Source organism: Arthroderma uncinatum (assembly GCF_011692745.1).
Source record: "Arthroderma uncinatum strain CBS 119779 chromosome Unknown scaffold3, whole genome shotgun sequence".
In the NCBI taxonomy this organism is placed as follows: Eukaryota; Fungi; Ascomycota; class Eurotiomycetes; order Onygenales; family Arthrodermataceae; genus Arthroderma; species Arthroderma uncinatum.
Genome location: NW_022983865.1, coordinates 4,045,956 through 4,068,898, shown reverse-complemented (window position 1 = coordinate 4,068,898; position 22,943 = coordinate 4,045,956). Strand labels below are relative to the sequence as shown.

The 22,943-nt window shown below is 47.5% G+C and overlaps 8 protein-coding genes and 1 non-coding gene across 9 annotated transcripts; 5 read left to right on the top strand and 4 right to left on the bottom strand.

Moving 5' to 3' along the window:
• Positions 1 to 102: 102 nt before the first annotated feature.
• GIQ15_04993 (uncharacterized protein) lies at positions 103 to 1,001 on the bottom strand (the record flags this gene model as incomplete). Its single annotated transcript, XM_033552410.1, has 2 exons — positions 103 to 894; positions 966 to 1,001. 2 exons carry the CDS (start codon positions 999 to 1,001, stop codon positions 103 to 105), a joined length of 828 nt encoding a protein of 275 aa, XP_033406140.1.
• A 2,329-nt stretch (positions 1,002 to 3,330) lies between these two features.
• Positions 3,331 to 4,484, bottom strand: GIQ15_04992 (uncharacterized protein; the record flags this gene model as incomplete). Its single annotated transcript, XM_033552409.1, has 4 exons — positions 3,331 to 4,023; positions 4,125 to 4,157; positions 4,220 to 4,267; positions 4,344 to 4,484. The coding sequence occupies 4 exons, from the start codon at positions 4,482 to 4,484 to the stop codon at positions 3,331 to 3,333; spliced, it is 915 nt and encodes a 304-aa protein (XP_033406139.1).
• Positions 4,485 to 5,369: 885 nt separating this feature from the next.
• Positions 5,370 to 8,289, top strand: GIQ15_04991 (HET-C domain-containing protein HetC; the record flags this gene model as incomplete). The annotated part of the gene is made up of 5 exons (XM_033552408.1): positions 5,370 to 5,469; positions 5,611 to 5,758; positions 5,905 to 6,063; positions 6,126 to 8,141; positions 8,199 to 8,289. The coding sequence occupies 5 exons, from the start codon at positions 5,370 to 5,372 to the stop codon at positions 8,287 to 8,289; spliced, it is 2,514 nt and encodes an 837-aa protein (XP_033406138.1).
• Positions 8,290 to 8,916: 627 nt separating this feature from the next.
• GIQ15_04990 (uncharacterized protein) lies at positions 8,917 to 9,697 on the top strand (the record flags this gene model as incomplete). Its single annotated transcript, XM_033552407.1, has 3 exons — positions 8,917 to 9,108; positions 9,192 to 9,337; positions 9,421 to 9,697. The coding sequence occupies 3 exons, from the start codon at positions 8,917 to 8,919 to the stop codon at positions 9,695 to 9,697; spliced, it is 615 nt and encodes a 204-aa protein (XP_033406137.1).
• Positions 9,698 to 10,286: 589 nt separating this feature from the next.
• Positions 10,287 to 10,916, bottom strand: GIQ15_04989 (TRAF-type zinc finger protein; the record flags this gene model as incomplete). Its single annotated transcript, XM_033552406.1, has 1 exon — positions 10,287 to 10,916. One exon carries the CDS (start codon positions 10,914 to 10,916, stop codon positions 10,287 to 10,289), a length of 630 nt encoding a protein of 209 aa, XP_033406136.1.
• Positions 10,917 to 12,170: 1,254 nt separating this feature from the next.
• Positions 12,171 to 12,285, top strand: GIQ15_r0021. Its single transcript, XR_004500590.1, has one exon. It is a non-coding gene; the product is annotated as a 5S ribosomal RNA (ribosomal RNA).
• Positions 12,286 to 12,655: 370 nt separating this feature from the next.
• Positions 12,656 to 13,462, top strand: GIQ15_04988 (V-SNARE; the record flags this gene model as incomplete). Its single annotated transcript, XM_033552405.1, has 3 exons — positions 12,656 to 12,849; positions 12,914 to 13,314; positions 13,422 to 13,462. The coding sequence occupies 3 exons, from the start codon at positions 12,656 to 12,658 to the stop codon at positions 13,460 to 13,462; spliced, it is 636 nt and encodes a 211-aa protein (XP_033406135.1).
• Positions 13,463 to 14,249: 787 nt separating this feature from the next.
• GIQ15_04987 (uncharacterized protein) lies at positions 14,250 to 15,587 on the bottom strand (the record flags this gene model as incomplete). The annotated part of the gene is made up of 4 exons (XM_033552404.1): positions 14,250 to 14,659; positions 14,721 to 14,879; positions 14,949 to 15,373; positions 15,442 to 15,587. The coding sequence occupies 4 exons, from the start codon at positions 15,585 to 15,587 to the stop codon at positions 14,250 to 14,252; spliced, it is 1,140 nt and encodes a 379-aa protein (XP_033406134.1).
• Positions 15,588 to 16,459: 872 nt separating this feature from the next.
• On the top strand, positions 16,460 to 22,648 carry GIQ15_04986 (uncharacterized protein; the record flags this gene model as incomplete). Its single annotated transcript, XM_033552403.1, has 6 exons — positions 16,460 to 18,525; positions 18,576 to 20,026; positions 20,556 to 20,871; positions 21,006 to 21,231; positions 21,285 to 22,466; positions 22,523 to 22,648. The coding sequence occupies 6 exons, from the start codon at positions 16,460 to 16,462 to the stop codon at positions 22,646 to 22,648; spliced, it is 5,367 nt and encodes a 1,788-aa protein (XP_033406133.1).
• Positions 22,649 to 22,943: the final 295 nt, after the last annotated feature.

Sequence of the window (22,943 nt, the reverse complement as noted above, 5' to 3'; positions counted from 1 at the left end):
TATATAACTAATAATTGGCCCCGAATGTTATGTCTCGGCTAAAGCCGCCAATATCCCGATATGCTACTGCTTTGATGTCTGTACCTCGAAGTCTGTGTATACTCAAGCTGGGGGAGCCCAACTTCGATTGCCGATAGAGGGAGAGCCTGAGAATCCGCCATTCAGCTGGTTGCTATTGGTAGCTTCCATCAAAGGAATGTTGGGAGAGACACCAGGTTTCATCGTCGAGTCAGCGGTGAATTTATCAATAACTTTCTGGAGTGTATTCATTGCATCCTCCAAATTATCTTCTTTCCATTGCTGATGGCTGAGTTTGTCCAGGTTCTTGCCCACAGCCTCCCACGCGGCTTTGATCTTCTCCTTGTCACCGTCTTCCATTCCTAGAAAGGCCACGTTAGAGCTATTCTGTATGCTCTCCATCTGTGCCTTTGACTCTTGTTCTTTCTTGATATGTTCCATCAATTGCAGAAGTTTCTCGTCGGTTTCTTTAAATCGAGATTCAAGCTCGGTCTTCTCGCGAAGCGCATCTTCAGCCCTCCTTGTCTCGGCGAAGGACATTTTTGCCATTTCATGGATCTTATTAAAATCATCTGCGCGCATCATCTCCAATAGCTTCATAATCCTATCATCTTCCGTTTGGGTATCATTTTGTTGCTCGGGGCTGGGGGTCCCGTCATCATCACCCCCGACAAGCGAGTAACCATAGCGAATGGGTTTACGGCGATTCCTCGCAGGAAGAGTCCTTCGTCTCTTCGTGCCTGGTTCGTCATCTTGCTCGTCCTCTAGCTCTCCCTCAAGGCCGTTTCCTCCAAACGAGAAATGGCTAGCCATATCGCCATCGCTGTCAGTGGATATAGTGAAAGTTTGTTCACGGTGTCGACGCGCCGTTGACAGCTTTAGCCCCAAGTATGAATCGTCAGTCTTAGATCCAGTTTCTATCGTGAGACGGGATATTGTGTGCTTACCTGAGGCACCAAGCCTTTCTTATATAACGTCTGCATTTGCTAAGTTAGGCCTAACTGCTTTGAGGGTCTAATCCACGAAGGTAAATAAAGATCGGGGAGGTTAGCTACGCACGTCATATCTCAGGCGTGCAGCCTTTTCTGTACGATATGGGAAATATTTCTATAGACGCTGTCAGCACCTCCTCGCTTAACCATATAGCTTACTTAGGATTCTAATCCTAAGAGCCCGATTGGTAGGTAGTATGAACCTGTTGAAATTCTCCCCATGACATATCGCGGTTTTGAAGCCTTAGCTCAATAAACCTTGCATCTTCATCATTCCCCCAGATGCGCGACGTGCGACGTTCTGGCATGTTGACGGACCCGTCCATAGACTGGCGGGTCGAGGAACCTTCTGTCGCCATGTCGTACGCTGGCTATCCCCCGAGTTGACCAGTGTTGAAGCGGCAAAGATTGAAAGGTAGGACGCTCTCCTAAAGCGTATAACAGTTACCCTGGAAACGGGCTGGGCGCTGTAAGATGCGACTGTTCCTAACTCGACTCGCATCGAAGTCGTTCTTGGAGTCCCTTTTGGCGCCCTCGATTTTGGGGGCTATTTAACCATTTCCGCGGTCATGTGATACCAACAAATTTGAGCCTTCAGGAGTTAGAAAAACCTGGCCGGGAATTTGGTAAATCGGTGAAAACAGCGCTTGGTTGACTATTTTAATAAAATACATTCTATATGGATTGTGATTTGGCAGAGGTATCAGGCTTGTCTGCCGACTTCTCCACGAGTCTATCAATACTATCCTGGAGCGTAAACGTTATCGACTCCATTCCACCTTTTTCCCACTGGTCAACAAACATGATACTGCGAATTTTCGAGCGCACGACTTCCCACGCAGCTTTAACTTCTAGAACCCCATCTTCTACTTCGTTTAATTTTCGTGTAAATTCCTTTTTATCGGCGTCGGCTGTTTCTGCCTTTTCGCGAGTGCTGATAGAGCTACGACCACGACGTAATTGGCGAGGGTAGCTATCATTCTTTGAGCCTGTATCAGAGGAGTCACTATCGCTATCACCATGGTCGGCCCTACGACGAACTCTCGTGGAGCTAGTCCGTTGTCTTTTTGGGCTTCGATGTCTGCTGGGCCTTGGTTCATTATGGCTGTCGTGGAAGTTAAAGCTGTTATCCCCAAACGAGATATGGGTAGCGGCATCATCATCGCTACATATCGAATTATCACTAAGGGTGGCAGCATAATATTCAGATGGCAATAGAGACTTTTGGCCACAGGAGATATAAGCATTAACCATCGTCCGATTTCCATTTTTGAGATGGATGCACTAACCTCGGTGGGCGTGAAGCCAGCTTTCAATAAATGCTATATCCAGTAAATTTAGTCACCACAATTTGAATATTGTAAAAGTAGTGCGGCGAGACTCCAAAATGAACAGGGGAGAGCTAGAAATGAACGAACATTGTATTTTGAGGATATCACTCCTGGGTTATGTGCAGAATCACGATAAAATGCCTATACGGGTACCAATTGGCCGTACCAGTTAGTCTTAGAATTTTATACGCGTTTAACCACGACCACCGATTAAGATGGGGGAGATATGACCTGATGAAACTCCTTCCACGTCATAGTTGGATTTTCACGCCTGAGCCTGAAAAGTCTCTCCTCTTCATGCTTCCATTTGGAATACGCACCCCTCTTCCCACGCTTACGGGTACCAGAGCCCGCTGGGGAATTACCGGAGTTCGTGTTTGATCGGGGCTGAGTAGGTGGAACGGAAGAAGCAGACATTATCCTTCGGCGTACCCGATAGAAATGACACTTTAGAGATGAAATTGGGATGATAAGTATGTAGTAGCGATGATTTTCATTATCAGCGACTTGATGGTGTATTTTCTAACTGGTTATGTTTCAAAATGGGCTAGTTATGTTTGCCCCCTTTGGCCCACAAACTAGTTATCTCAAACTTGAAACTCCATTATTAACAACGCAAACAATTAATCCAACACACGGAGCAAACTGTCCATATTATAATACCTCTTTGTCAAAAAACTCTTCGCCAGGTCTCTAGCCAGGTCTCTAACCACTCTGAATCCCCATTCTTCTTGGTCTCCTCTAAATTATCAAATTGGTTGGTCATTTTGGCCGCTTAATGGTGGTCACGTTACTAGCCTATTTGAGATGTGACTAGTGCCCCTTGATATAAAAGCCGAGGACTATTAAATCCTGATATCAATATTACTCTTTCGAATGTCCATAGTAAATGTACTGAAAAAAAAAAAAGCGATATTATCTCCATGGCAAGAGTACAACATTATATAAAGTTCCCGAGCTCTTCTTGGACGCGTTCACGATTATACACATCACTGTAATTGACCGTTGGAGTGTTGGTTTTCCTCTTGGAGGCTGGCCTCCAATAGTTTGTCGAAAAGCCCTTCCAAGCCGTCGTCCTGCCACGTTTTAATCGAAAATAGCTGTCTGGCATTCGAGCGAAGTAATGCCCAAGCGGCCTCTACTCCACGACGCTCCGGTGCCGGCTTAAGAACTTGCATCCCTTGTTCTTTCCCAGTTTCCTTCTTTGCATTTGCTGCCTCTCGTAGTTCTTTGACCTCCTCTTCCATAGCTTTTAATCGCGCCTCAAGCTCCGTTTTCGCTTGAAGCGCGTCGTTGGCCCTCTTTGTTTCCGCATAGCACATTCTAGCCTTTTCATATATCTTAGCGAAGTCATCACCTTTCGTAATCTCGAGTATTCGACCAGTTCTGTTTTCCCCTTCTAAGCTCACGTCAGGGGATTCGTTGTCATTAATATCTGCACGATACTGGTGATCATTTGAAACGTCGTAATTAACGCTGTTGCGTAAATGAACGTCCCCTTGAGAGAGCTCCCGTCGTCGTTTTGAGTCGAGTCCGTCGCAAGGCGCTCCCTCCCCCTCCTGTGGCCGCTTGGTGCCACCATCATGGTCTGTCCCATTAGTTCCATACGATACGATGCTAGGTGTTTCATTTTCATTATTCTTAGGCTCGACACCAATGTCTCGGGCTCTAAATGATTGAATCTGTGTTTTGCCATAACACGATAACGAGGCGCACGTGAATATTAGCCTGCATATCTGTCGCCTACAATTGTGAAGATTTAGGATAAACGGTAAACACTTACCTGGCTAGGTATGTGACCTTTCTCCCTCAAGACCTTAGATAGATAGTTAGCTCGATATTCCAGAAGTGACTGGAGGTATAAAGTTTCATACATACCCTGAATCGTCCCCTCAAGGAGTCTAAAGTGCGGTTCGGGAGGAATTCCTATGAAGGCATTGATCGCAGTATTTAGTATATAATCAACGAAAATGTGATTGAATCACCTAAATGGAGCACCAACCCTCTGGAGCTTCGCGAACGAGATGCCTCTATGCGTGAGCAATGCGTTTATAAATTTTGTATCCTCTTCTTCTGACCACCTTAGCCTGTCGCCTACAGCGGGAGATGGTGTTTCCTTCATGGCGATCGGAAGATCTGACATATTAATATCTCTCGAGAAGTCCTCTCTTTGTCGAGATGAGAACCAAAACAACGTGGTATTGGGTGTTGGGCTCCGGTAGGATTGGAGAACAAGCAGTGACAATGTAGATGTAAGACTAGCCCGCAAAGCTCATCCCGAACTAGGTACATATACAGAGCGCTGGAAACGCGAAGTTTGAATATCTCGACCTTTCTAAAATGGCCAATCGAATGATCTGTAAGTGAAGTTCACGTTTCATTCTCCATTAGCCGCCCATGGGGAAATAGCATATAAAAAAGTACAAACAGGGGGCCAGTTAATTATTACCTGCACGTGATGATGTCTCCAGGGAAGATATCACCTCGACCAACAACGACAGCAACAACGCATGTTGGTTATATCCTTGATCGCATGGTTAGCATTGGTCAACTCACATTTATACCACGTCGCGTTATTTCTCAAATCCCTTGGACGCAGTTGTGGATCTCGTTGGATAATAGTTAACAAGGTACTAACTGCTCATGGTTAAATGTGGCTGAAGAGAAGTTAACTTTAGTACAAAGTAGGAGCTGAGAAGACAATTGCCAGGGAAGAACATAAATCCCACCTTCGCTGTTACGCCTTGAATAACGATTCGAATACATCTTCCCGGTGAACTGACCTGTTTCTTCAGGTGTTGTTCATCTACGACAGAAATAAAGGTGCGCAAACGGATAACTATAACCTCCAGGTTTTCGTATTCCAAGGTGCTGATCTTCCACACAATTATCAGCATTAATTATACGCCCCCACGACATTTTTAACAATATCTGATCTTGAGTGGCGGCAATCGCGAGCACTACTCATCATATTCAGTCACAATCTTGAGTCAATTCCAGGTCAAGAGCCATTCGGTTTGATTTCACGATGCCAGGCACCATGGGATTGAACCCCGCCACCACCATTTTACTTATCGCCATTGTCCTCGTCATCTTGCCCGCGAGAGTTGAGGCGTTTGGAGCTGGAAGTGAGCAATATCCCTGCCTCTACACGAAAAAGCTCAGGAAATGCATTCCTTGCTATACCGATATCTCCGAGACCCCTCCATCGAACTGCCCCTCATTGCGTGAATTGACACTTTATTAACGTTTATTTCAATCATTACTAGACATTGCATCTGTTTCCGCCGTCGAAGGCAAAAATTGGCGTCATGGAGACATCGAAGATGTTCTCAAGACACTTGCGTTTATTAAAGGCCATAAATGGACTACAAACATGGTGAAGAGGGTTTACTTTGGAAACTGGCTGAGAGATTAGTGAGTCTTCGTCTTTTATAATATATCCCACCAAAAATTATACTCTCAGTACCATTCTTGCATTGGCATTTGGATGCGGAGCTTTCTTCACCTTACCCGCGAAATCCAAGCTAATACCATAACTAACAATCTTACTGCTGATTTAGTTCTCAGGCTGTTGATGTTGGAACACTGAAAAATGTTCAATCAGACACAGTTCGTATTCTCGTGTGGGTTATGTCATTCATGACCTTTGGATATGCCACCGCAGAATTCGAAGTTACTTCTGATCGACTTGGCGTATATCGACCAGAAGAGCACATTGAGTACGTAATGTCACCTGAAAAAAAGGTTCATTTTGTTGGTTTGCTAACCTTGATATCTGTAGTAACCCAAAGGGCTATGCCGACGACGCAGATGCAAGGCAATATGACCCCCGCTTACGTGGCCCTATCCAGCGAGTTGAACTAGAAATTGACCATGAGACTGGTATGAAAAACTACATCGCCAATGAACGAGGAAACTGGGCTACGAGTGCCGGGTACGTGAAGTATAGCTTCTCACGAAGTATCCATTTTGCCCGTCAATACATGAATGGAGGGCATTTGTTCAAGGGAAAAGATGAGGATTTATATGAAGCTCTGCGATGCCTGGGTCAAGGCTTGCATACGTTAGAGGACTTTGGCGCCCATACCAATTACTGCGAGCTTGTGCTGCGGGAGATGGGTATGGTTAACGTCTTCCCACATACAGGAACTCAAACAATGATGAATATTCGTGGCCGTCATGTCTTTCCCCTGGTAACTGGTACTTTTGGTATGGTTGATTTTTTCCACTCCGTTCTAGGTGAAGCCACCGATCACTTTACGCAATCCGAAATCAGCGAGATGGATAGTACGCTTGAGAATGCAGAAGTGGGAAGCGCAACGGCTGGTTCATATAACACTTTGACGAGCTTGTTATCAAAGGTTCCTGGCATGGGGGATCTGATTTCCGAGGCCGAGAAATTGAAGGCACAGTCCCAAGCGCAAGCACACGCGAATAACAGTGCAGGATACGGACATGGAGCATCTAGAGGACTAGACGATGGACAAACTTATGGCACAACTGGGGGATATGACCAAACCACTCGTGCTTCTGCTCCGGGTGGTTTGCCAAACATAGACCCTCAAAAAACAGCAGCTCAGATTTATCCGATCCTCGTCTTCAGAGATAATGTGGTGCGGAGAATCTCTGCTGTTGTGTCGAAGATCCCCGGTCTAGAGTCTCTTGTGGAAAAGATTACGGACACATTGAGCGTGTTTATCTTCTCTCTCTTGTCTCCTTTCATTCGTCCACTTATAAAAGTGGCGACTTCACAGCTACAGACTGGATCAGCTGGAGTTATTAATAACTCCGAGAAGCATCAATACGAGCCATGGACGGATCCAACGTGCACTGATCCAACCCATTCGCTTCTTTCAAAGGACCATTTCTCTAACATCCTCAACGAGCCAGCTGGACACGTTGCGGCGGCTATTCTGAAATATGTCGTGCCTCGAGTGTTGTATGCATGGCAGAATGTTGATGTTCCCGTCGATGCTGTGCTCGCCGACTGCATGAAAGTATTTCACCACCCAGCACTTCGAGACATGAACAACGAGGCGCACCGGACGATGTTTGAAGCTGTGCAAAAATGGGCGCATTCTCGACGCGACGGGGGTGCTAACCTGGATACAGTCCTCAACGCACAGAGCGTAAGAGAAGGCAAAAACCATACTGGAGGCAACCCCCATATGCAAGGGAATGCACACAGTCACGGATCTGGCCATGGATACGGCAATACCGTTGGTGCTCCACAGCCTAGCCACGGTCAAATGTATCAAGGACATGGATCAGCCCACACTTACCAGTCGCAGCCACAGGCACACCAACAGCATCAGAACTACAACTCTGCACCATACGGACAGACGTATCAACAAGGTAGCTCTCAGTCTCAACCCCATGGCATCTCGAGCATCCCCGGTTTTTCTGCTCTCGCAGGCTTTGCTGGATCGGGTAATTCTTCTCATCAAGGGGCATCCCACTCGACAACGGGGTCGTCGGCGTCGTCTATTCCGTGGGATAAGTTGTCTCATCTGCCTATTCCAGGAGCATCAAATATAGGAAAATTGGGGGGGTTCCTTTCAGGGTCAGGGGGCCGCACTAGAGAGTTGGGCGACGAAAGCAACAGGGATATCGCACCCTATGAGCATCACGCTTCGCGGAGCACGACGCCGCAGCCCGAAATGGCCCCGCCAGCAGGATATGAGCAATACCACCAGCGATCAGAAGGATCCGGACAAGCCGTATATCAGCCTCCAAGCGAGGGTGCGCACACTTATGACTACTACCATGGCCCGCCGGGTAACAGCAGCGGCGGCGGGTACGGTCACTCACAACAGTATTAATTTGGAGCCGATGCTTCCTAAACGACTACAAGGTGGTGTCGCATGTGCGACAAGGGCAAGAAACGACCAAGCTATGAGGCTGAAAGGGCCAAGGCAAATGTTAACCTGAGATCCCGAACATAAAGTGCTTTATGTCTAACATATAACACTACGTACATAAGTACTGAACTCCGTGTGTCTAGAGCTTATTTATACATCTACTTATTCTCATCCAATGAAACGTCCAATTTTCGGATTACCCCCCTTAACTAGCGAGCACAATTGCTTTTTTCTCTTTTAGCGCCGGCCCTGAAGGATTCTCTGCTTGGATGGTTTCATGGGTGACCTAGCCTGCATAGATACATCTCCCCTCTTCGTCACTTATGTACCAAAGGTTCTGAAATCCCTGGCGTAAGCCCTGTATTCTATCTCATGTCTCAAACATAGCTCATGCAAAAATGCTACCTCAAAACCACGGTCTGCCTAACTAAGTCGCAGGAGCTTTACCGAAACAGCAGAGTGCTCCGAATCTTCTCCCCAGTTTATCATATAGCGTTCTTCTATACTCCGTATAGCATGCGTGTGCCCTGCGGCGTTTGAACACCGTATACGGAGTTCTTTCGCCGGATATAACTAACGCCTCTCTGCCCTCGAGTCGCATCTTTCGTTCAAGTTTTCTCAAGTTCACTAATACCTAACTGTCTACTCGTACTCATCCGTTCGTTCTCTACACTCGTTATACCTCATCCCATCGCTATCAAAGTAGTCACGATGGTCAAATCTATCTTCCTCTCAGCCTTTGCGCTCCTTGACCTTGCTGCGGCTGCTACCTCTTCCAGCAGTCCCTCTGCCAGCATTACCTCCATGGCCAATGCATCTCCATCTCCAACGCTCTCGATGTTTGTTGCCGAATCTAGTGCCGCATTCGAGCTGGACAATGTCAATGTATCACTGGTTGCAATTGTACGTTGTTGATTGATACTCCTGAACTCGAAGCATGCCTCTCTGCAGAATGATTGACTGACCTGCTCTTCGTTGATCGCTAGAAACAACCTCTGACAACTATCGCTATCTGCCTCACGTCGCTCGAGAAAGATGCTACCTGCAGCTCAGACGTCCAGCAGCTATATACCTTGGACGCTAGTAACACTATCGAATTTAACACCCAGTCCAGTATTGAAGGTCTTCATTAGTACGTTCACACTATATTCCGTCGACCAAGCGCGGCTCTTAGAAAAACCAGCGTGTGATATTAACATTCCTTCAACCTGCTAGCTCCAACCATGCCGGTTGCACGATAAAACCCGGACTCGCAACTTGCACCGGAGTAGCCAGTATTTCTGGCGCTGGAACCTCGACAACAACGACCATCTCCCAAACTTATTCTGGAAAGGATGTGACATTCATCCCGGTTACGATCACGGCTGGAGCTGAGAAGCTGGCCCAGGCCACTGAGAAGCCGACGCACAACGGTGTTCCCAGAATAACCGGTGTGCCCAACGCGGCCCTTATTGGCGGTGCTGCCTTTGTGGGTGCTGCATTCGCCCTCTAGGGAGCCTCGGTGGCATGATATAATCTACGAAACTCAGACTGTGTATACTTCTATTTGATGCGATATGCTTTAGGCTATATATAACTGTGGGATGACTGCTTGGTTTTTGTGGTGAGCGCACTATCAGATAAGAGACTATGTATATAATAACACAGGCCAAGTGCCGACACCGACGGGGAGATAAAGTAAATAAGCTTAAATTGTTTATTTCCGTGAATCGCGAACCATGCTGTTATCAAGACACCAGCCAAGATGGGAGGCACGGCTCGTGGTGTCGATCGTCGGATGATCATGATGGCATCGGCCGGTAAGATCGTATTCGATACAGCATAATATTGCATATCTAGCCCTGCTCGCTATATTCGCGATTAAATATTACAGTGAATGATATAATACAACAAATAAGGATCCTCGCGATATACCATTCCGCGCATCCCTGGGTTCCCCTTTCCATTTAGCCGTTATGCAGTGGGAACTCCTCCATGCGCCGTTCAACCAGAAGTCAATGAAAGAAAGAGATACAAAACAAGAAGCCATCAATGCCCGTGAAACAGTCGTGTAGGAAATTCGTCGATATAGAATGCAGTCTTCATAGCTTCGTACCCTCCCAGCCGCTATCGCTCGGTCGCCTTCCTCTCTGTGGTTCCGGCCCGGTAGCAGGTGGGAACCTGCTTTGTCCAGAGGATGGACCGTCCATGTCTCCTCCATTATTACTACTACCAGCAGCCGAAGCAGCACGAGCATTGATCGGTGTTCTCTGACTATGGTGTAATCGAGAATTCATGAGCAAATGGACCTGCATCCTGACAGTGTTGAGTCCAGCGGTGAGATGCGCCATGTCTTCTCTCACGCGTAGGTTTTCGTTCATCATCGATATGTTTGTGCGTGCATCGAGGTCTGCAACTGTGGTAGAGAGCTGTAGGACCTCCTCTCGCAAGGCCTCGTGGATAGACAAGAGATATGTGGTGGTGTTATTACTGAAAGGGGCCGCAGGGTTATTGGCAGGAGCCGATATCAGAGCGTCTCCTGATGGAGAGTTACTTCTCTGGAAGTCAGGTAGTGGAAGACTCGCGTTTTCGGCTCCAGGTTCCGCATTCGAAGCTAGTTGGACCCTTGATGGTGGACGTGTAACTGACTGCGCGAGTGTGGATCGTAGGCCGGCAATGTTATCTTCAAGCACGTCATTCTGTTGCTTTAACTGTCGAATGGTGGAATCCATTGTTTCGAGCCGGGCTGCTTGAATTTCCAGATATGGGCCGAGTCTGGCTAGCGGGCAGGTTTGTTCATGCTCCTCTAGCTCGAGCTTTGGTAGTCGCGCCACACATCCGTACTTTGAGGCATTGCATGGGACAGTTGCCTTTGAACAATGTTCTTCATGGTCTTTACGTCTGATCTTGAAGAAAGTCTCCTCACAATCGGGGCATGTCATCTTTATTTGCGGACACAAGCTTGTGGTATGTTCCTGATAGGACTAGTTAGCCAAGGCGTTTTAAACCATGTATGGAAGTGGACGGTGCCTACCTCGAAGTCAAGTTCCATGACAGACTCTCCGCATCGATCACAGTCAACAAGCGTATGCAAGCATCGATTTTCCGAGGCCAGGTACTTCTTTCGTATCTTCTTATCGCATAGTGTATCGGGACAAGTCATCCATCGGTAGTCACAATATTTATTGACATGAACCTGTGCATGCCCACGCTGGATGGTCTCCGTGCAACCCTCTTTATGATAGGGACACTTGACTAGTATATCATCACACATAGCAACGACAAGCCGCGGAACCGTCGTATAGGTTGCATTGGTGGGCGTGCGGCAAGTAGGACAGAGAAATTCGCTCGGCTGGGTGAATTGATTCAAGTCGCTTGAAGACTTGATGCAGGCATCCAGACAGCTCCGGCAAAAGATGTGGTCGCATCGTAGCCTGGTGGGTGTGATGAACGGGCAATGGCAGACCAAACACATAAGATTCGTATTGTATTCAGACACAGATTCGAGAGACCTGAGGTCCACGGAGTTGTCACCGGTATGAATCTCCATGTCGCCGTTCGAATCAGGGCAGTGACCAAGCCGCAACGAGATTCCTTGATCTGTAAATCGAGGGGCGACCGCGGGGTGTTTGCTAGTAAACTGTGGTAGGAGCTCGGGCGGTTAACAGGGTTCAGGCCCAGAGGAATGTAGACATGCCCTCGTCTGCCATTAGAACGAGGCGTAGGACGTGAAATTGTTGAGGTAGAAGCAGGTTGATGGCGAGAAACAGCGCCGGCGTTCCCTATCAACGCCAGAGCAATTGCCGTGGAAGGTCAGTTCAAGCCCGAAGGCGCTCGTTGCACATGATCCCGGCTTAGTCATGTCCAACTTCACGTGATATTACTTATGTAACACGCATAAATGTTAATCCGCTGTCTCTGTTGAGGTTCTCACGTGATAGTCTAATCCGCCGAATAAAAAATGTGCAGAACATAAACAAGCACATACGCCACAGGAAGTGGAAAACAGAGCTTCCCGTCCGCTCAGCTGTACTTAAGCCACTTGCCGGTCGGTTAGTAGTTGGGTGGGTGACCACCAGCGAATCCCGACTGTCGTATGTTTTTTCTTCTTTTTGCTCTATCTACAAAGCCCTCTCTCGTCTTTCCTCTGTGCGATGTTTTTTGTGCCTTTAGAGCTCGGATTAGTCAATAGACATCATCACGTGATAAGCGATAGATGAGTAATCATAGTCCGTGCATATAATCTAATACGGACTTCAAACGCTCCGCCAAGTTCCAGGCATCGTCCACCATATCAACCGTCTTTTGGATGCCAGAACTGACATTGAGAGCAGTGGCTATTCCCGTGCTACAGCCTGTTTTGTTATACTAATTCACATAGCTCTACGGAAGAGCCGGAACTGCCGGGAAACCATACCTCGGGACGCCCAAGGACGACTGTAGCTGAAACATTACAGCCTATTTCTTGACCATGAGCAATCCATCCCAGCTTTTCCTTCTGGCAGATCACATAAAGCTCTCTCTCCTCGAACGTCAAAGGGCGATTTCCCTTGAGCTCGAGCCTAATTCACAAGATGGGGAGATATCTCGCTCGCTGGAATCGTTGCGAGAGGGTCTAGAATCGGTTGAGAAGGAAGCTATGAGGCTGATATCAATCGGAGACTCGTAAGCTTCCATCTACATCTTTATACTGATAATGCGTTTCCTGAACTGACCTTTCTCCTGATAGATCTTCTGCCGATTTCAAGGAACAAACTAATGCGTTAAGAGCTCAATATGAAGACCTCTCGGCCCAGTTCCACGAGAATGACGAGAACAACCCGTCAGCGCTCCCTTCATCGTCAGTTCAGCCAAACAACGCCGAGCTAGCCGAAGACTTCATCCGTGCAAGCAGCACCCCTTCGATCCTCAAACACCCCACACCTCAACACCCAGTCTCCAAATCCGTCCGTTTCACCGACTCGTTAACCGCCAGTGCCGAAGAAAATGACCCCAACCGGGATGCCTTACTCAGACCATACTCTGACTCGCCACAGCCTGGCTTTAACCATTCAGACGCGTCAAACCAGGAAATCCACGATTACCACAGCCAGGTTATGCAGGAACAAGATGATCACTTGGACCGGCTGGGTGAGTCCATTGGACGTCAGCATCAACTTAGCATCCAGATTGGCGATGAGTTGGAAGGCCAGGTTGCGTTGCTGGATGATATAGATGGTCACGTTGATAGGCACCAGGGCCGATTGGATGGGGCACGGAGAAGCCTAGGACGATTTAGAGAAAAATCAAAGGGGAGTAAGGGTTTGATGACTATCATTGGACTGATCATTGTGCTGGTTATTTTGATCGTCATTCTCAAGTGATATATCAATACCCTCCCTCTTTCTAACTCCTGCTCTCTCTATCTCTCTCTCTCTCTCTCTCTCTCTCTCTCTCTCTCTCTCTCTCTCTCTCTCTCTCTCTCTCTCTCTCTCTCTCTCTCTATGACGATTCCCATGACACATACCAAGGGTAGCAGTCAACCCCTTGCAGCTTCCTTGTCCACCTTTCTTACTCATTATTCTCGGTACTGTCCATCTCGGAGTGTATTGCCTATATATCCTTACGGCGGCCCTAGCTGGCCTTTTCTTTGTTCTTTTTGGGGGTGTTATCTTGGGATGGTACCTGGCGTTACTCTACATCGTACATATCATTTTGCACATGCGTTTTATCGCATATTACCCATGCACATATATACCTTTCATAAACAACCGGTGTTTGTTTGTTTGACTCGTGTTTCACCTCGCATCAACGCGCAACATACCACCACTAGCTCCTCTAGATAAAACACTCGTTATTTCTACTCTCCCAACTTAAACTGCATCACCACAATATGCTACATTCTACAGATCTATGTAGAATCTATACCTAATGCTATAGGTTCTATATAAAGATTCTTGATAAAACAGTACGGGCCGCGAGGATGAATGATAGAGGTTGTTATACACCGCTTGCCTGGCTATCGGTTAGGCTCCAAATAGCAAATGTCCAAAATTCTAAAAAGGGGTTCCCAATCTAAAAACGCCTCAGCAGGCATCCTGGCTTTTTTTATCCGCAACGTCACAACGTTTCAGCAACGCCATTTCAATCACCAGTCCTGGTCCAAAGGATGTTGCAACAACATGATCTCGTTCTCTCCTGTATGTCCGGAGCTTGTCGAGCACCGATAGCACGGTCGGGCTCGAAGAGTTTCCGCGGGTTTTATATATTTCTCGGCTCGCCCGAAGCTGGTTTTCGTCCAACTTCATCGTCCCTTCAACCCCTTCAATGAGGATCTTCCCACCAGGATGTACCGCCCAGTCAAAATCGGCTACTCCAAGATGTCCGCCTGCTGGCAAGACCTGTCGTTCATATAATGGCAACAGCGTATCGAACATCGGGCCGACAGCCCCTATAACGTACTTTGGAACCTCTCGTGTCAAGACACTACGAAAACCTAACAGAATAGTTAACGTTCCATATACATCGAATCCATTGTTCAAAGGCGTATAACCAACCATGGGGATCTGTATAACATGCCAAATGCTGTATGGTATTCGGAATCAAGGCACTATCCCATTCTATCAATTCAAAAAGCGGTGCTGCTTCTATCTCTTTCAATGCTAACTTATTGCATAGGACAAACGCTGCCGCGGCATCAGAGAACAGCGCTCCAGCTATGTTAATATTATTTAGATCTGTGCATTGTTCGGCCTCTGCCAAGTCATGACGGACATTTGGCGTACAGAGCTCGCAGGCATATGCTAGGATGCATGCCGGCCTTCCACGCAGAGTAGCTCCGCATGCGATTTGAGCGGCCGCTCGCATTATGGACAGCCCGCCGGCACATCCAACCCCGTGGAGCAGCGTGCGGTCAGTTACCTCCGACAGACTTAATTTCCGATTCACTAGAAGGTCGTAGCCAGGGTTCCCCTGGTTCATACATGTTACGGCTATAGTGTGAGTTATTTGCTTTGCCGTAACCTGTGACTCCACTATAGCTTTTCCACAGGCTTGCACTGTTAGATCAACCCCATCTTGGCGAAATAGCTGGTCAAGGTCGGCGATTGAAGGAGGGATGGATTCGCATGCAAATCCGGTCTCAAAGGTCTGGATGGAAGCGCGGGTTTCTATACCCGTTGAAGCATTAATTTGAAGCAGCTTCCTAAGCCTAGGAAGTAGTTTTAGATCAGTTACTATCAATCTCGGGCTTACTGGACTGGCAGTTCGATATCTTACCCAGGACGTTGGACATCGTAAAAGCGTTCGGCGAAACAGGCCAACTTTTCCGGGACTAGGAGATAAGGAGGATATTGTGATCCTAGACCGGTGATGAACAGGCCTGGAGGCGGCAGTGGGACACTGCCATTATCAGTTGTAGGCATAATAGTATTATTGAGTTGGTAGGCAGCATTTCGTGTGTGGGATGGTAGAGCGTGGAGAAAATACGAGAACAGGCTACGATAGAGGGAGGAATAACAGGTATTTAACTAAATTGCCGGTTATAAATAGTTCGTTAATGAGCCAAGAGCCTCTGCTATTAAAGTTTCCTTTTATTCCCCGCAATGCGGCTGAATAGTGTAGGATATTTGGATTACTTGTAAACCATAATGCTGAGTTGATTAGCATAAAGTGCTCTTGACTTGTAGGGGGACGGTTAACTTATAGAGCTTGATCAAATGAAAAGCCCGTTTTTATATTAAAACACAGCCCTAGCAGTAATAAGCTGCTTAAGGGCATAGATATCGTAGGTACATATCAAATAATTGTAGAACCAGCTGAAATAACATGATTAAGGTTGTATTTACAACACATCTACCTACCAGAAAGACTAGCTCTATATGCCATACCCTTATGACTGTTTTATTCCTTGGATTTCTGCGTCAGTAGATGAATAGAAAAGTGGGAAATTCTTGATAAATGATCTAGATCTGTTCACAGATGCTCTGGTTCAGGTTCCTACCTATTCACCCTTCCAAATCATAGGTCAATCGACATAGTATTAACACTAGCAAACACCGCCATGGAACCTGCAGCCGTGGGTGACATTGGAGCGTAGTAAAATGACACTGGAACGGGAGTTACCGTGACTAGTCTCAGTGCAAGGGGGCTAGGGCTTTATGCAAACCCCTCAGATATATATCCCCTCGGAGATCAATTTTTTTCTCTCCCTCCCTTCCTCCTCCTGTTATCAACGCTCGAACACACACCAGTGCCTTTCATATCATTCTACTATATCGACTCTAGCTGGCGCCTCATGGCAGCACCAGTAAACTGGTCTGGTGGGAGATGGAGAGGCAAACCCCGCGGCAGCAGAGGCCGGGGAATAGGGGAAGCTTGGAGAGCTAATAGAGGGATAGGAGAAGGCGAAGGTAGACGCAGACCTTGTCGGTTCATCGAGTACGGAAAGAAATGCCCATACGGCAAAGAGTGCACCTATTCCCACGATGCAAATAACAAAAAAGTCGACAAACAGCAGCCTGCTAGAGAACCTGCAGATACCTTAAAGGAGCAGCAAGACAGAAGGGACTATAACTCATGGAAGAGGATCCTTAAGGTACCCCCGCAGCCGAACGATACGGCTACCATTGCGACCTTATGGACTGGTGCTCTCGATATCTTGAACGGGGCCGACCGAAACTGGAAGCAAATGCTTCCCCGAGACCTCGACGAAGACGAGAATTATGGCCGCGATCACATTCATACGCTGTTGAGCATGGTATCATCTGGCCGTGGCTGTGGTACCTTTGTCGCTCTGGCACAACCATTCCTTTCGGTAATCACTCATCCGGCCATGTTGGACTGTTTGTCTGTCGATACCTTCGTCGGAGGCCTGTATAATTTCATCAGCGGTAGCAATGGACAAAGGGCGGTAGGCTTCTTTCAGCGACTTTGCACCAGCCTTATAGACGCATATCCTACAGCCAAGGTCTCGAAACCCACGGCTGAAGACACCCTTTTGGCGATGGGAGCCGCCTTGCGTGAGGTCCTTAGGAGAGAACAACGAGCTGTCTACCATGAAGAGCTGCCTGACCTCGTTAGTTCGTTGGAACTCGCCGCGACAGCCCTCGAGCTCGATGAGACGTCGATGGTCAGATTCCAGGGGGCCATCAGCGAGATCAAGGCCATGATATTACGTGCTAGCGGCCTTCTTGGGGCTCGCGTTGAACCCGCCAGCGACATCTCAACCACCGTCAAATCGACATATCCTCGAGAAATTGTCGTACCAGGAACACGCCATGATAATGACAGCACCGACATAGCAAAGATCAAGATCCTTCCAACTAAAGATGAGATCCGAAGCGACCAACCCGATTTTCTGCCCACGACCGATCGTGACCAACCGCATTTTCTCACAGACGCAGTCGAGCGGCACCTTGATACGCTCTTCCGTCTGTTGCGGCATGACATCTTCGGCGAGCTGAAAGAGGCCCTTGGGGTATTAGTACACGCTATCAGCGATGATCCAACAGTACTTAGGAGCCCAAGGCCTCCGCTTGGAGTTATGCGAGCATACTCATACCCAAATGCTTACATTAGCTATGTTTCTTTTGACCAAAAACGAGGCATCGAGTCCCATGTGTCGTTCGACCAGCTCCCCACGCTTCGAAAGAAGTCTGCTTCTGATAGAAGCCGATGGTGGGAAGGCTCAAAACGCTTGGAAGAAGGCGTCTTGTTGTGTTTCGTTACTTTTGACTCTGGTAAAGCATCCCTCTTGTTTCTTACAGTAAGTAAGAAAGGGACAGACCACGAAGCACCTCACAGTCTTGGCTCACACGAGCGTATTTCAACAATTACTACCAGGCTTACTACCCACAACCAGGCAGACTTTGACTTGTTAACCCAGTTGAGCTGCCGAGGTACTCATGGAGCGTTGATTGAGTTTCCAGGGATACTGCTTGCAACGTTCATTCCTATTCTTGAGAACCTTCAGAAGTTGCAACGCTCCAGCCATCTACCATTCCGCCAGTGGATTTTACCTGACCCGTCTACGACTTCTACGGGGCCTATAGGTATCCCTCCACCGCTCTACGCCCGTGGCCAACGGTTTTCCTTCCCTTTGGATTCAATACTGAAAACCAAGGGTGATAAACTCTCTCTGAGCCCTAATGTCACGCTTGATGATGATAATATTATCAATGACCTTGAAACCCGGACTTCGCTTGACAAAGGACAGTGTAGAGCACTGATAGCCGGCTTAACTCGCGAGTTTGCGTTCATCCAAGGTCCACCAGGAACAGGTAAATCGTACATTGGTGTTCATCTCATGAGAGTTCTCCTAGCTTGCAAAGAGAGATCCAAGTTAGGGCCTGTGGTCGTGATGTAAGCTGTCCAATATACTCTATACGGTTGGTGACTAACTTTTTTTGCAGTTGCTACACGAATCACGCCTTGGATCAGTTCCTGGAGGGCCTTGTCGAAGCTGGTATCAAGAAGCTTGTCCGGATCGGAGGCCAAAGCAAGTCAAAGGCTTTAAAGGGAAACAACCTTCGCGTCGTATCGCGAGGCGAGGCAAAAACCAGAAGTGAGCGCTATCTAGCGGCTAAAACTTACGAAGCACTTAGAAATAAAGAGCCTCTTATTACAAAAGTCCTAGGCGCACTGCATGCGTCATGTAAGAGACGTGGTTGGAAGGAGCTCAAGGGCCATTTACAATGGAAATACCCATCCATATTTTCTCAATTTTCCCGATTCGACGAGGACAGCTTTAAGACAGTGGGCAAGGAGCCATTCGACGTCTGGAGTGAAGGGACGGCAGTTCGACAACCTGACGGAGGTAGCGCGTTGGGCGAGGTAATTACCACCTCTCAGGACCTTGTTCTTGCTGCCACCCAAAACGTTCATGGACTATCAACTCTTGACAGACATCGCCTAGTTGAATTCTGGGTACAAGAAGTTTATGAAAGCAATACCGATGAACTATTCGAGCTTGTGAAGGAGTCCCATCAACTGTACGAACGCCTGGATAAAATACATGACGAGGTCGACAGGAGAGTTCTCGAGACCGCGGATGTCATTGGCATTACCACGACAGGCCTAGCCAAGAGAATTTCCGTTCTTCGGCACATACCTACTAAAGTAGTTATTTGCGAAGAAGCCGGGGAAGTCATGGAACCTCATATTATATCAGCCTTACTGCCTAGCGTTGAGCATTTCATTCAAATTGGGGATCACCAGCAGTTACGTCCGCAGATCAATAATTACGGGCTATCGCTTGAGAGCAAGCAAGGTGAACTCTACCAACTCGACCGCAGTCAATTCGAACGGCTTTCTGTGGGAGAACCAGGTAGAGCTTCGTTTCCAGTGGCGCAATTGGATACTCAACGACGAATGCGCCCTGAGATTTCAACTTTGATTCGGGAAACCCTCTACCCACGCTTGATTGACCATGAATCCACAAAGAATATGCCTGACGTCGTAGGCATGCGTAAAAATGTATTCTGGCTGGACCACGAGAATATGGAAAATTCTCCAAGTACAGACCGGCATCAAAAATCGCACAGTAACGACTGGGAGGTGGATATGACGCATTCTCTCGTTCGTCATATCGTTCGGCAAGGCGTTTATAACAGCCACGATATTGCAGTATTAACTCCATACACAGGGCAGTTGCAAAAGCTACGAGCAAAAATGATGAATGATTTTGAGATTGTCCTAAGTGATCGGGATCAAGAGGTACTCGCAAGGGACGGGTTCGATGATGGGATATTAACACCTCCTGAGGACAACCAGATGGACAGTATTCAAGCGAGATCTCTTGAGAAGAAGAAGCTTTCCGAGTTCCTTCGCATCGCAACAGTCGATAATTTCCAAGGAGAGGAAAGTAAGATCATAATCGTCTCGCTGGTACGAAGCAACAAGGGAAACAAAGTAGGGTTTCTGAAGACGACAAACCGCATTAACGTCTTGCTTAGCCGAGCTCAACATGGCATGTATTTGATCGGAAACTCTAGTACTTACTCAAAGATACCAATGTGGGCACAGGTCCTCGGCATACTAGAAGCCAATCAATCGGTTGGGAAGAGCTTTGGCTTGTGTTGCCCTCGACACACAGGTACCTTGATGCAAGTCTCCAACCCGCTCGACTTTGAGAAATTTAGCCCAGAAGGAGGATGTCAACTTCCTTGCGACCGTCGCCTAGCTACCTGTGGCCATAAGTGTTTAGCGCGATGCCACTCCGACAGCATGCACGAAGTGTTTAAGTGCCCACAGCCTTGTCAACGTTTGCTCTCTCCATGCAACCACAGATGCGAAAAGGAAACATGCGGGGAAGATTGTGGACTCTGTAAGGTGAAAATAGACAATTTACGCCTTCCATGCAATCACTTGAAAGATGCTGTCCCATGTTATAGGGTGCGAGATCTTCACAGCATCAGGTGCAGTGTCCGCGTTCAGAAGAAAGTCCCGGATTGCAATCATGTTGTGGAAGTCCCGTGTTGTCAGGATGTATCCTCTCCCACTTTCAAGTGCCCTACGCCATGTAAAGTATCTTTACCTTGTGGCCATAGCTGCCCAGGAAAATGTGGTGAATGCAATCATAAGGAGCGAGCGACAAAACACCGAGAGTGTGACACTATTTGCGGGAGACGCTTTGGAGCCTGCAACCATACATGTCCAAGGGAGTGCCATGATGGTACGGATTGTGGGCCTTGTCTTTCCCCCTGCGAGGTAAGAACAATCCCAACTCATCCCCAAAAATAACGACCAACAGACTGTCGGTATCTGTGAACCCCTTCTGGTACACGGGAGAAACGAGCGGGCTCATATCCATATCCAATGAAGGCCTCTGCTAACAGATATAGGTTAAATGTTCTCATTCTCAATGCCAATTACGTTGTCATGAACCTTGTGCACCATGCGTTGAAAGCTGCACTTGGTCGTGCGAACACAGAGGGGATTGCGAAATGCCCTGCGCTGCACCTTGTAACCGTCTTCCATGCAATAAACGTTGCCCAAAATTCCTTTCCTGTGGTCATCAATGCCCAGGAATCTGTGGCGAGGAATGTGCTGAAGGTTACTGCCACCACTGTTCTGATAAACTCGACGCTCGAGTGGACTTTCTCGAGATGAAATCTTATAAGGAGATTAACGTTGATGAGAGCCCAATAGTTGTCCTTGGGTGCGGCCATTTCTTCACCACGGAATCTCTAGATGGCATTATGAGCATGGCCGAATTTTATAAGCTTGACCCGTACGGTGAATTCACCGGGCTTGAAGACATATCCGCGACTTTTGTTCAAGCCGTGCCTTGCTGTCCAGACTGCAAACGTTCAGTAAGGCAATTTGCCACGCAGAGATACAATAGAGTCGTCAACAGGGCTGTCATTGACGAGATGTCTAAACGATTTATATCAAGTGGAAGGGACGGACTCCAAGAGTTAGAGGAACAAATTGGTAAACTAGAAAAACAACTTCATGAATCTCGGGATGAGATCATGGAGCGAATCCGCCGACCTAATGGTCGCCGGACCTCAAGCGTGAACGCTGCCATGAGTCTAGGAATCGACGACAAATTGCGTGAACGACGAACAGAGTCTAAAAAGCTTGAGTCTGCCATTAAAGCGTTTCGCAACAATTTCGCCGACAAATATCAACCAGCACAAAAACTCCACGAGGCGTCAATCTGCATGGCAAGAAAAGCTGCTGTTGCCGCTTCGGCTCTTGATGTACAATTGGCAAATTTAAACTTGGTGGAGGCCACCCCAGCTCTCGCCCATGATAGTCGAATTATTATGGGTGGCCAAATGGCTCAGATTAAGACAGAGTTTCTCATCCTTGAAGACGAGGTTATACTGTCAAAGGCATTGAATTCAATGGGTAACGAACTTTCAATCAAGTTCCCTAGAGGACCCCCTAGTCTACTTGTTGCCCAATTCCTTCAAAAATGTGAAATTTTTATCGCCGAATGTGACGTTAAGAATTTGCCGAAGCTGAGTGTTGAAGTGACTCTTTTCTATACAAGAATTGCTCGTTCATTCGAGTACCTCTCACGCTCTACCAAAACAGACCTTGACAAAAGTGCAAGTTATGTTGGAACCGCTAATAAAATGCTCGAGAAGGCCCTTGAGGTCTGTCAGATACCATTCCACAATGCTAAAGGCTTGCGTGCCGCCGTGGAAGAGTCGATTCGCTACATGGCCAAAGAATGGTATGAAGAAGTTACACAGGAGGAGGTTGAAGCGGTTAAGGCTGCGATGGTGAGTGGTTCTGGGGGCATTGCGACTCATTCAGGCCATTGGTATCTGTGCAAGAATGGTCATCCGGTAAATTCGCGTTGAGCAGAGATTCCAACAGTTACACCATACTGACTTCTAGCTAGTTTGCAATCGGAGAATGCGGAATGCCGATGCAGTTGGCTACTTGCCCTGAATGCGGAGCAGTCGTTGGCGGACAGAACCATACTGCGGTCGAAGGGGTGACTCGTGCAGTAAATATGGAAGGCTAGGGGAGGTAGTGTAATGTGATGCGCATAACCTAGAAAGGGGGGCTGTTTACTTGGATTCCGCGGAGGGTTGCTATAGGCATAGAGTGCCTATGACTGCCCTCGAGCGACGTTGGCTGTAGTAGCATCATCCATGTTATCCATGTTAGGTGCATCGATCATTGAATAACTACGTAAGCATGCTCTTCTTATATTTTGCTAGCGATGGACGTATCTGAGAGGCCGAGTTATTTATATTGACCACTGGTAGAACTGGTAGAACTTAACCCCAAACTCCCCCCTTTTCTTCCTCCTCTTC